Genomic DNA, 13,769 nt, shown 5'->3' with positions numbered 1-13,769 from the left:
TCATTGTCGATCGAAATATCGATTTTAATATGCTTAGCTTAGAAAATGTTCTCTCAAAAGTACAACTTCTTACAGGAATTGTGGCAAAATTTACCATTAATTGGCTAAACACTGGGAAACATCGATTTCTATTATACTTAACCCCTTCGTCTCCATAGTATCCACGTATGGATATTTTTAGGTATGGCGAACTTTACCACGATATCCACAAACGGATATTCATATAGGGGATATTAATACACTCTGTATTTTTTTTTTCAAATTTTTACTGTCAACAACAAATTCAGTTTTAAACAAAAAATATGATCAAAGTATACCCATTCTACGGTAATCTACCTAGATAATTACCATTTACCATTTTTCCCTATTTTGATTTTTGAAGTTTTATGTCAATCGCTATCTTCAATAAACCTCAGAAATTTTATAATACGCAGTTTCCCTAAATTAAGGTTCCATAAATTCAGCTCGTATTAGCTTTGCTCATAAATGGGAATTTCATTCGACGTATTCTTGCGGGACCAATTTCGTGTGAAAACGACTATTGATTCGGGATTATAGGTTCGTTACCTTGGGAAATATAGATAGATACCTAACAAATTTTATCGAGAATTTAAACAAAGCTATTTAAAATGAGTTCGTTAACAAGCTTCTCGATGCCTCATAAGCAACAATAAAAGTATTATTTAGTGACTGTGAAATTATAGCTTGCTAAAAGCGAAGTACCTTCGTTTATAAGATAAAAGATACAAAACTAGACGCTTATGAATTGGACCAAAACTAATATGCAACGCAACAATTTTATTTTTCTAAATTGGAATTTAATTAACTATTATAAATTAAACAGATACGATTTAGCTTATTTGATACTACCGGGAGTACTGGTAAGGAACGAATACCTATATACGTTAAGCTTTGCAGATGATCAAGTAGTGATTGCACAAGACCAAGACGACCTCAGCTACATGATGAAGAAACTACAAGAAGAATATACCAAGGCTGGCCTAGATATTAACCTCGCGAAAACAGAGTACCTCTACAAGTGAAGAAGACATAGGAGATCTACAGATTGATGACAACGTAACAATCAAAGGAAAGGATAAATTCAAATACTTGGGGTTTATAATCACGAAGAAGGCACCAACAGAGGAAGAAATTACACAAAGATTAGGACAAACAAGAACAGAAATCCGACAACTTAACTTAGTATGGTGGGATAAACACCTAAATATAAAGACAAAAACACAGATTTATCAAACATTAGTGCGAAGTATTATGACATATGGGGCTGAAAATTGGATCATAAACAAGAAAAACAGCAGTAAGATAGCTGCAACAGAGATGGAATGCCTGCGAAGATGCTGCAGAGTAACAAGAATGAATAGGAGAAGTAATGACGAAATAAAGCAAAGAACATCAATAGAAACAAACATACTAACATATATAGAACAAAAAAGACTAAATTGGTATGAACATGTAAGAAGAACTAGCGACAGCAGATGGATAAAGAGAATAACCGAATGGAGCCCCATAGGAAGGAGGAAAAGAGGACGACCCCGAAAATCCTAGAGGAACGAAGTAGACGACGCCATGAGTAAGAGAGCCTAAACGATGGAGAATGGGGCAACAGAGAGAAATGGAAACGGTTGAGTGAGGGAGGGCAGTCAATACTGTAGAATCCCTGAATATATATATATATATATATATATATATATATATATATATACATATATATATATATATATATATATATATATATATGTATATATATATATGTATATATTATAGTATATAGTAATTTCATATATATTTATATATATATATTGTTATGATGTATTATTTGTGAATGATGAGCAATGAGTGTTTTTTAATAATATATATATAGGGTTTTTATCGCGGTTCTCAAAGAATTAGTTTGTAAGCACTTTTTGAAATTATCTTTATTATATCTATTGTGAAACACACATATATATCTAACATAACCAATGTAAAGTTTAAAATAAACTATCTTTAAGTTAAAATTCTTATGAAACTAATTAAATTATATAGATAATGTAAATTTTAAACAAACTATCTTTAAAATTGAAATTCTTATGATACTAACTAAATTATATTAACACAATTTTGTACCTTTCTTTCACTGAATGCCTAAATAAAATGTTCTCCAAAATAAAGATTTTAATCACCACTCAATGTCTTCGTTCTCAGTCTCGGTTATCCTTGTTTTTGTGAAATTACTTTCCCAATTATCAGCTTCCACCAATTTAAAATATTTTTCTTCTTAACAGCATTTATATATATTCTTATTTTCAATATACCAATATCCAATCACCAAATATATTATATAATTTTAATTTTCAATTAATACTTCCTTCCATTATCCAATTACCATTTTTACATAACATAATTTTTAATCTTCAATAATATTATCTTTATACTGTTTCTTAATCTTCATTGAACTTATTATATTGAACATCTGGACCTTCTGACTGACTATCTTGAACTTACTGAACAATTGACGTTACTAACTAAATGTGTCTATCTTCTAACTAACTTTCTTACTAACTGACTGGCCATTTTGAATCCAAATCACCGGGTATTTATATCTTTTTCCATGTTCCAGAATCATCTGGCAAGAAATCATATTCGAATTGTTCTATATGATTGTTCTCGAAAAAGTATTTGTTCTGGTTATGTCCATTTCACCGACATAACCATATTCGAGAACGTTCTACCGTAAACAAAGGTTAAATGCTGTATTCTAGAGAATTCTTTACTATTCTATCGAGAATTTTGTCGACATTTAGGCTTTTCAGATCAGCATATACACTTAAATCAGTAACTTAAACACTCTAATTTAATAAACTACACATTTTAAACAACATATAACCCTACTTTATATTCGTAATAATTACTTAAAATGTCATTTAAGTGTATAGTTGGTTGCCTATGCACATGGCTCACTTAAATATATTTACAATATTATAATTATTAAAACTTTTTACACTTATTATATGCTAATTTCTTAAGAATACCCCCATATAAATAATTTTTATAAAATTCTCTAGTATATAACTTATTAAAACAACCAAATACTTTTAATATCTAATATGATCTAGTCATCATCATCACTGGCTCGACAACCCTTTTTGGGTCTTGGCCTGTTCCAGGATTCTTCTCCATTCTGATCTGTTTCGTGCTTTTTTTCTCCAGTTTTTTATTTTTAAAGTTGTTATATCATTTTCTATTTGTTCTAAGTATCTCAGTTTCGGTCTTCCTCTTGTTCTTTTTCCTTTTTCCTTTTTCTTTTTGTTCTTTTTTTTTCTTTTAGAAAAGAATATTATCTAGTATATAACTTATAAATTAATTTTTTAAACACTATTTTTCCTCCTCCTATGTCCAATATCATTTCAATATATATGAAATTACTCGACCCCTTCTTTTAATTAAGAATTTGGAGGAGGTTGCAACCCTCAGCACCGAAAATTTTTCGATCGGATACCGTGTATACAAGACATTAAATAAAATAAAAAATTACCTATATAAAGTTTTAATAAAAAAATGTATATACACTTCTACCACTGTCATAAAGAAGTATGTAATTGTAAGATTATTTTAATTATTAATAACGAAGGGTAGTAATTTTTATGTTGTATATTTCTGAAAATGACTCTGGATAATATTCTCAAGCTCCGTGAATCCATTATTATTACCTGACGAAAAGTTTAAATTAGTTTAACTATAGCCCTCACTGTCGATTATTATATATTTCTCGTCTTATTCTCGCATAGATATATCTAAATTTTATTCCAAATGAAATAGTCGCGTTTTGGCGTTCCAATAAATCATCCGCAGAATACGACGATATACGATCATTTTAGTTTGCAACTCTTATCCCATCCTCGGGAAAGAAAAAGTGGAGATTAGATTTAAAATACTATTGCGATATTTTCCATTGAATTTTCGTCATTTTATTTCAGGTAACGGATATATTCCAACATCGAGTCTGAGAGAGATCTTGGCAGCGCTCGACGATCAGCTCACCAACGATCAGTTGAACGAAATGATCGCAGAGATCGATACCGACTCCTCGGGCACCGTTGATTTCGAAGGTAAGCATTAGGTACACTGTTAAAAATTATAAAGTTACTGTTAAAATATTTTTTTTATTAGATTTGTCTCAAGTTCTATATTGTAAGATTGTATGTAGATTCTTATAATAAAAGGTTGAAATAATACTTAACCCTTCAGTGACTGCGCCAGTTATATAAAATGCAAGGTCGCGCGCGGACTCTTCTTTTATTTGAACTAAAAATAATTACCTAAAAAATATTGCGTTTCTATTAATTAAAATGATAGAAAATGGGTCAACAAAATACAAAAGGGGAAATATATATTTCATATAAAAAAGTTAACAAACTGTTAACACACGTAAATTGTAACACAAGAATTTCTAAAAAACAGTAATTTTTACAAAAAATGAATAAACTATAAATGAATAAAACAACTTATTTTCCATAGCAGTCATTGCATATAAAATTAGCATGTTCCAAACACATACATTTATATCATCTTTTACAAAAATATTTTTTGTAGGTCTATTTTTCTTACTGTCACAATATTTACATCTACCTTTTTGGGAAAAAGATATATTTGGTTATTGTTTTTCCCCAATTCTTAGTTTCAAAGTTGTTAGTAATGAGATGATTGAAGCCCTTATGCGCAAATGATTTTGAAGTAACGCGTAATGCTAATTTTCGTCTTACGATGGGCTTCTGTTCAGTATTATCTGCATAACAACCAACTCTACTGTTGATTTTACCAACATTCAGACAAACATAAAACACGACCATTGGCCACATTCTTGTATTTCTTGCACAATTATATGTTGCACTTAACTTGTCGACAACATCGACGAGGGCTTTGGCCTGATTATATGTTTTCAACATTTCAGCTTTGCGGAAATCTTTGGTTTTAGCATCTATTGTGTCGTCAAAATGCACACTTAAAGGAGGCAATTCTCTTTTATTTTTACATAGAGTTCCTACAACGCTTAGTCTATGACTTTGCAATAGCTTTTCCACTAAGGGTATACTCATGAACTAATTATCTAGCGTAATATTTCTTCCTGAATGCAAAATTGGTTAAATAAGTCGCTCAACAACAGAAGAAACTAAAGTGTCTACAAAAACGGCCCATCTGGCTGACGCCCAATGTAACTTCTAAATTCGCAGTATAGAACATTTTGGCATCGCTCAAAGCAAAAATTTTAATGCCATATTTGTTTGGTTTGCTGAGTATATATTATCGAAAAGAACATCGCCCCTAAAGGCTTCTAATTTTTGTCAATAGTTACGAATTCAGACAATGTATACTCAGCTTTGCAATGTTCAACAAACAAATCAGAAAACTGTCGAATTGCTGCTAGTTTATCTAACTTTTTTTCTCTGCTCAAATTAATTTTTTTTATCAAACCTGACACATTTAAGAAGAAACTTAAACCGTTTCAGTGACATCATGAGCCGAAATATTTCAATTCCTCCACCGATGCTTTTCCACAAATCTTCCAAATTGACATGACTTGCTTTATATGTTCCTGCGATATATAAGAGGCCAATCTTCTTCTAAATGTGCCTATATTCTAGAGATGTTGGCGACCACATTGACCTATCTTATTCTACTTACAGCAACTCGAAATAGATCAGTTGACATTAGACCAGTCCACTTTCTAAGATTGGCCAGCCAGGATATAAGTCTACGTCCAGGGCCTCTCTTACCTTTAATCTTGCCTTGTAGAATCAACTGTAGAAGTCGGTATTTATATACCGACGTATATACATACGTCGGTAGCACCACATTTCAAATGCCTCTAATCGTTTTATGGCATCTTCTGTAAGGCTCCAGCTTTCTACTTCATAGTGGAGGACACTAAAGAAGCCAATAAGAGCTCGAATTTCATCTACGTTAGTAGGTCTAACATCCCTAGCGCGAGCATAGTTACTGGCCAAAGATTGCATATACATATTTGTATTAGCCACTATTATATCCAGCATATTGTTATTTATACAAAAACTCTATGTATCCTTAGTATTTTGTAAGTTTTTAGTACCTGTTTTTGGTCCAGGCAGCTGTTTAACAATATTTCCTTTGGTAACTCTCATAATTGTATTTGAACGGGGAAACATATTCCACGTTGTACCGTCCTTTTCCATATAAACAACTCACGTCTATTCTCCGGAGAATGGTCTTCATTCTGGTACTCCAATTTGGCTTCTTCTTGTTCTTATTCTACTTATTCGCTTTCACTTTTTTCTTCCACCACATCTTGCTGATCTGTGCTTTCGCCGTCAACACTTTTCTCAACTTCACTGTCTTCATCTAGGCATTCTTCCATTAGACTCTTTAGAATCATTCAATCAGTTATTTCTCGTTAATCATTTTTTTGAAAAAATAAATAATTGTAGATTGTGTTTAGTATACCTGGTATCCAACAAAAAAAATATTTTACGTAAAAAGTAACGCGGGGAGTGACACTTCGCAGACATGATTCTGTTAGAATATTTTACTTATATTAAATTATTTCTAAATATTTATTTAAGACACAGCATTACTAAGTAACTTTACTTATATTAATATATTTTCACATCGTACTCACCTTTTTTAGTGAAATAAGAATTCTGGAAACAGTTGTAACACAAAAAGGCGTGCGCCGACTGACACTTCGCATAAATCAAAAACAAGGTATATGTTATCACTTCAAGCCGTGCCTCCATACTAATGATGAATCAATTAATGCAGGAAGCTAGAAAACGTTGCAGGGTGGAAGAAACAAATTAAGGCGAGTTATACACGAAGATACAAAAGTGCGTCAGAGTCCGCGCTCGCCCACTGGAGACTAAACTTTCTATTCCCCCTTGTTCGTTTGCCATAGCTCTTCTAGCTAGTTACGTGACTTCTGTTATTTTTTTCTGGCACTTATTTTGTGTTGTCAAATTGATAATTTACACCTTATTGCCTCTGTTGTCTATCATATATCGTTTTATGCTGTACAATTCTCTCAACTTTAAAATATGTTGTTTGTCCAGTGCCCATCACTAATTACATCGCTAATAACTGAGTCTATTAACCCTTAACTGGTATGGTGAAAAAAGGAAACGTTTAAGGTAGGTCGGGGTCAAATTAGACCTTTGAATTTTTTGTGTAAATAAAAAAAAAATAAATGTACAAAAGTAAAAAAAGTAGTATATTGCTGATAGAAAAGCTGTAAAAATCTACATATGTTACTACGGATGTTTCAGAAACAAAATATACAGGGTCAATAATAAAACTAGGTTTATGTTGAAAATCTAGAAACAAACAAAAAAACACTATATCGCGTAAAAAATGAAGAATTCTCAGTTAAAAATGGCAATATCCATAATTCAAAACCAAATAGCCTATGGTCATCTTCTAGTACGCCTGCCTACTTTATAATCAGCACAAGCAGTACATCCACCATCCACTCCCACTTTAGTAACATTCTAGTATAAATCATATCTGGCATTTTTTTTCTGTTTGCAAAACTTTGTCATTATGATGGAAACTGGAGATGAGAGAAACTGATTGATTTTTTTGGTACGTAAGACAGCAAGCTTACGTCTTTAGTGAAACCAAAGAGTGAAGAATAAACCTCGCGGTGATTATTCGGCAAAAACTCGTTTGGCAACTCTCTTTTGTTTCTTCTGATAGAACCTACATAAGTAAGTTTACGTTATTGTAGCTCATGGACCAGCTCTAGCGAGGAAAACTAGTTATCGCCAGTCACATTGCGGTTAGAATTCACTATAAGAGCAACTAACGAAAGAACATTGAGAGTTGTTATGGATAACTTCTTGTGATTCAGTATTCTGTTTTCTTTTCCATTGTTCCATAAGCGCGTTCAATCAACATTTTCGTCCTTACTACTGAAGTCACTGGTCAGTATTTCATCATTCCTCACAGTATTGCCTTAGACATTAACAATAGGTTCAGAATAATTATCAGTATCATGATCAGCAATAATTGTTTTTGCGTCAGAAATATCATCATCACTGTCAAAAAAGTGTTCAGCAATCCCCTCTATCTCCTGTTGGGTTAGAGGTTTCTTTTCATCTTTTAAATTGGCCATTCTACTTTATAAACTAGGCACCGAAAAAGTAACGCTTAAGGTATGACGGGGTCAAATTTGACCCAATCAACGTGTAACACTTAACTAAGTGGTAGGTTAAAGGCGACTTTTACACGTAAGCGATGTACTCGGTATCGTAGGGGAATACCTGAAAGGTCAGGTTGAGGCGTCCACCCCTCTTTCTGAGAATTAAAATTAAACAGTTTGTATGGGGTCAAAATTGACCCCGCCGTACCAAGTAAGCTTTTTCTGTATTTCTTTGTGAATATCGTTATGTTGTTTCTTGCTGTTATAAATGATCAGTTTAAAAAAATCGATGACCACGTGTTATATTTAATTTGGCTATACATTTTAGCACTCTGGGATGAAGCAAGATATAAATGTCTGAAAAATAAAAAAACTTTACTGCAAACCCCTCTAATACGGTTAAGAAGTCAGACAACCTGCGACTTTACTATAATTTGCTATGAAAAACCTCAATTCAACCAACATATTTATTACCTCTCTGAATTATTGGTAATGAAATTGTTGGTAGCCTTGCTAAAGAACAATCAAATACTGTTTTATGTGATCAGAGCCATTATGTCAAAATGCCAAAAACTCACGTGATGGTGGATGTCCAAATGTGGGAAAAAGAAGATTGTAGAAACTAGAAGTCAGAAGACTTCTATTTAATAGCGATTTAGGTGAACCACAAATGCAAGCTTACTGAAAGCTACTGGACACCTTTTATTCCGACAGTTCACCCTTAAAAACACCATCTTTTGCATTCCTTATTTATAAAAATTTATGTTTTTAATGTTTTTTTGTTGTTTTGTCGATTATTGTACCATTTTGGACGGTAATACTAATTAGAATGGCTATAAAAAATTTAACAAAACTTCAATATGCATTTTTTTATATAAAATAAAAAGTAATATTTCTTTATTGGTACTTGATTTAAATCGCGAATTGCAGTAGCGTGCTATCGGGATGCTTCAAGCTTGCAGAAGTACAGCAACTCAGCAACAGGTGAGGTCCGCCACACGAACAGAAGTGTCATTAATCGTTTGTCGTTAAGATGTCAAAAAACTAATGATGTACTGTCTGAATATCATACAGACAGTACAAGGATAACCAACTAGATTGAAGACCGTTTTATTAGGTTGCAAGTTTTGCGATATCGCACTGTAACTGCATAACAATTACAAATGAGGCTGCAAGAGACCCATCAGGTGTTTGTAAGTGACCAAACCATTAGAAATAGACTGCATGCAGTAGGTTAAATGCTCGAAGACCTGTGAGAGTGCCTGTGTTAACCAGAGGAAATCGCGCTCATCGACTTCGGTGTGCACAAGAACATGTAAATTGGGTTAAAAGTGAGTGGGCGTCTACTTTATTCACAGATGAGTCCCGATTTAGATATGCAATAGATACAAGACGCGCAACATTTTGGAGACGATCTGGCAATGCTGTACGATTAGCTACCGTGCAAGACGTTCATAGACAGTAAAGTGACACTATATTGGTGTGGGGTGGCATCACTCTTGGTAAAAGTAGCAATTTCGTTTGCTGGAAAGTTTTCTAAATCGATATTTAGTATTGTCGAAGCTATTGTTAAACCCTTTGCACAAGCTGGTTTCAATTTCAATTATTACACGACAATGCGCGTCCGCATACCTCTACGTTTGTGCGAACATTCCTCGAAGACAATGAAATTAGATTTTATCATGGCCTCCACAATTTCCAGATTTAAACCCAATTGAGCAGATATGAGACCTCTTGGCAGATGCATTTTACAACAAAATATTACGTTCAATACAAAAAAGAAACTGTCTGCATGACTTTCAATGGAGTGGAACAGAATACCGCAGCAATATATTGACCACCTGATCATGTTATTATTTTTTGACTTATGGAGTTTTCTTTTACCTTTCTTAAGAGATATTGCAATAATTTTAATAAAAAATGTTTAATGTATATTCGGAACACATGTTTTTTAATTTTTATTAAAAATATTTGAAATAAATTATTTGAAATCCTTCTGTAACCTTGCATTTTGTCTTTGCCCCTTAGATTAATTTGATGTGTGATAACTATAAAATTTTAGACATACAAACAGTAATATTAGGCTTACTGTGTTAGATTATATAAATATAATAAATTAAAAAACTCCAGACCTAAATTAAGATAAAAATTTAAGAGAAAAAAAGAGAAACAAGTGAAAAATATGCAGCAGTACAACTTAAATATTCCTTTTAATATTCTTTTGTAGACCAATTACTGAACATAAAATTCCCTAATTTATTAATTAGTTTATTTAAAACTGGAAGTAAACTCGGAGTATTTAATCATCTTTTGATTCGTGAAAATTTATAAATTTCTACCGTGTACAAAGAGAGAACTAGAAGCAAACACTAGTAAATAAGTCGCAAAAGGCTGGACGAGCTACATCTCCTCTTGGAAATAGACATGAGATAAGCAAATAGTTTTGGCACAGGCTGAGGTCTAATTAGGTCTCGAGACGGAGATAAACGTTCGTTTCCAGTTAAGGCGAATGTTTCATTTTCTCGCTTGCGTGCATAGAGTTTGAGTCAATATAGGGAAATGAAAAATTTTAAGGTAGTTTGTGACCAACATTTCAAATTTTAGTAAAATGGCGAATGCCTATTATACAAATTAAGAAAAAAATTAGTCAATAAAAAATGCGAAGTAACGGAAAACAATAGGGTAAGATGATTCATTTAACATTCATAAATAAATAAGGGGCATAATTAGAAAAATAATTCCTTTTAAAAAATATGTTAAGAGAAAGTGAAAAACATTAAATTTGATAAAGCCAAATGCTAACCCTAGCAATCCCTCCCCAAATACAAGTTCTAGCTAAATACAATTTGATCCTCCTTCTAGTAAATCTCATCATTCCCTCTCCTCAAAGCAAAAATCTATCCAAATAACACACGTACTGATTTAACAATCTCAAAAGAGCAGTTTAAAACAGAAAATTTTAACCTTATAACTCAAAAAGCGTCCAGCAAAAGCACTCATTTTTGAATCACTTACTTTATCAGTTACTTTGAGCCCCCAAACTTAAATGCTAAAAATTGACTACCTACCACAGTAAAGTTAATACCTTTGCCCAATCAAGAATTGAAAACTTAACTTGTACTAATTCAGAAAAAATTTCTGTAACAGCATTACAACCTTCCTAGAAAATATCTTTGGTAGTAGTGATTCTCTTAAAGAAGCTCATAAGTTCACCACCAATATTAATTCTTTCCTTAAATACCTTACACAAATATATCAAACTGTATCTGATAGATCGCTTAAAAGTTGCATTACAAGAATAACAAAAAAGCTAAATCTCTCATTAAATCCCCTAGAGGCTGACGAACTTGCCAGCCTTACGTCCAATAATTTATAAGATTCTAACTGCAATGATATTGATCCTATAATTGGTTGATTGATTATTCTATACTAATTTCCAACAATTGCAGTGGAGCTGCATCTGCCAAAAGAAATTGGCACCTAAACAAAATTAATTGGAAAGAATATTCAAAAGCCATCGTCACTCTATTGCTTGCTCATGATCATCCAATATCCAATGATGTTGACTATTTGTTAACATTCAAATCAGACTCCATTTTCTAAGCTAATAAAACTCACATTGGCAAAACAACAGTCTCTGCAAATCATAAAGCGGTTCGTTGGTAAAACTCTTTGTGTAAAGAGGTTTAGTCGTCTATGGTAATGAGCTCTAAGATAAGTACCAAAAAACAAAAGCCTAAACTAAATCTAATAAATTACAAAAAATTTAAAACCAAAACCAAACATGTAAAAAATTTAAAAAAACACCCTTTAACGAATATTCTAATTCTAGCCAGCTTTGGAGAAAAACACGACAAATTCAAGGTCACAAAACTAATAATAAAATTACTCATTTAATTTCAAATGGTATAGAGATTACTTCACATGAGTCTAATCCTAACACCTTTGCCAAATATTTTGAAGAGCAGTTCAGAAATAAAACTAATCATAGTATACTTAGCTAATAGCAGAAACACCGAAGCTGAGTCTGATGATATTCCTTATGCATTCCTAAATCATTTGTCTAACTATGGTCTCAATAAACTCTTAACTTTATACAATCTAATCTGGAGATGGCATAAATTTCCTTCTCAGTGGAGCAAGTCTGTTGTTATATCAATACTCAAGCTAAATCAGCCAATTGTTTTTTCACAATCTTATAGGCATATGTACCTCACATGCACTATGTGTAAGCTAAGGGAAAAAGTGATCCACAAACGTCTTTAATAGTATTTTGAATAACACAAGATTATTTCAAAACAACAATCTGGCTACCAGAGAGATAATCTTGTACTGCTCCAAATCCATATCTCTAACACAATTAATAGCAAACAAGATCTAATCCCAACTATCTTCAATATAGAAGTCGTATTTTATACCATCTTTGTAAACACAATTCTTGGTAAACAACTCTGCTTGAAATTAAACCCTCAGTGAACCTCTTTACCTATCCTAGTTTATCTCGGAAAAATATGACAACCATACATACATACCCGTCTAACACTTGGCTATTTGATGACATCATCTCCACTACCAAAATATCAGCACTGTAATACGATCGTCCGAATCAGACATATACTTTTGTCGAATGTCTATTTTATGCCAAAACACGCCAAGAGCTCAGTACCAGTCCTATCTTCAAAGAGGTGCTAAACGGCACAGACCAAATCAACAAGTTGATCAAATTTCCCGAGGAAAATAAAGTATTAAACAAAATATAATATTGTTAAAAATTTTTTTTTATGTTAAATGTTAACTTTATTATTTGTAATTTATATCACATACCATGCAAATTGTAAACTATAACTCTTGCTAATGACCATAGATGTCGCATGCACTTAATTTCTTCAATAAATACATAAAATTAATCAAAATAATAAAAATACAGGAATTATTGGTACAGATTTTCATTTCTTAAATAATTGCACTGTAAACAGAAAAACTAAAAATTATAAATAATTTTTTAATGATTTTAAAAAATATATTATCTAAATAACTTGGTAAGTTAACATTATATCCCCAAAAATATTCAATTCACGTTCAGATTAATGTAGTTATCAAAATAAAGCGTTGAGACTGAACTAGATGGAATACAAATAAATTGCCAATTGCTTAATGGAATTAGATATGACTGCCAAAGAAAATTGAATATGGATATTATGATGGCAACGTGCAATGTACATTGTCTCGGTTGATTAATAACGAAACCAATAAAAGTGTTTAACGAAACTTACAAAATAAAAATAGATAGGTACCTATTCTTACAAAAATTAAAAAAAAGAATAGAAACAGTAGATAAAAAAACTTGCATTTTTGCAAGTGATAAAATCAAAAGAGCGGATTTAATTTTTAATTAACAGAAGTAGAAAACAGTGTATTAATTCATGAGTAGACTATTTAAAAAAATTTTAAGAATCAGAAATTGGTCGTAGGCGCAAAATTTCGGGCCAATGCTTTTTAAATGCATTCATTTTTTTTCGAATCTTGAGAAATGATTACGAGAATGAAAGATTACGTTATTACCGAGGGCCGAAAGTCCCTGAAAACTTCTATAATGTTA

General features: G+C 32.1%; 2 protein-coding genes across 2 annotated transcripts in view; one reads left to right on the top strand and one right to left on the bottom strand.

Moving 5' to 3' along the window:
- The window catches only part of LOC140432515 (neo-calmodulin-like), a 315,188-nt gene that overhangs the window by 129,638 nt on the left and 171,781 nt on the right, over positions 1-13,769 (bottom strand). The window lies entirely within an intron of this gene.
- Positions 1-13,769, top strand: part of LOC140441196 (troponin C-like) — a 107,106-nt gene that overhangs the window by 83,610 nt on the left and 9,727 nt on the right. The window contains exon 5 of the mRNA XM_072531770.1: positions 3,978-4,109. Coding sequence (XP_072387871.1) covers positions 3,978-4,109 — 132 coding nt within the window. The remainder of the gene's footprint in view (positions 1-3,977; positions 4,110-13,769) is intronic.

The sequence above is a fragment of the Diabrotica undecimpunctata genome, chromosome 1 (genome assembly GCF_040954645.1).
Source record: "Diabrotica undecimpunctata isolate CICGRU chromosome 1, icDiaUnde3, whole genome shotgun sequence".
NCBI classification, from domain to species: Eukaryota; Metazoa; Arthropoda; class Insecta; order Coleoptera; family Chrysomelidae; genus Diabrotica; species Diabrotica undecimpunctata.
This window is presented reverse-complemented; position numbering and strand designations above follow the sequence as displayed.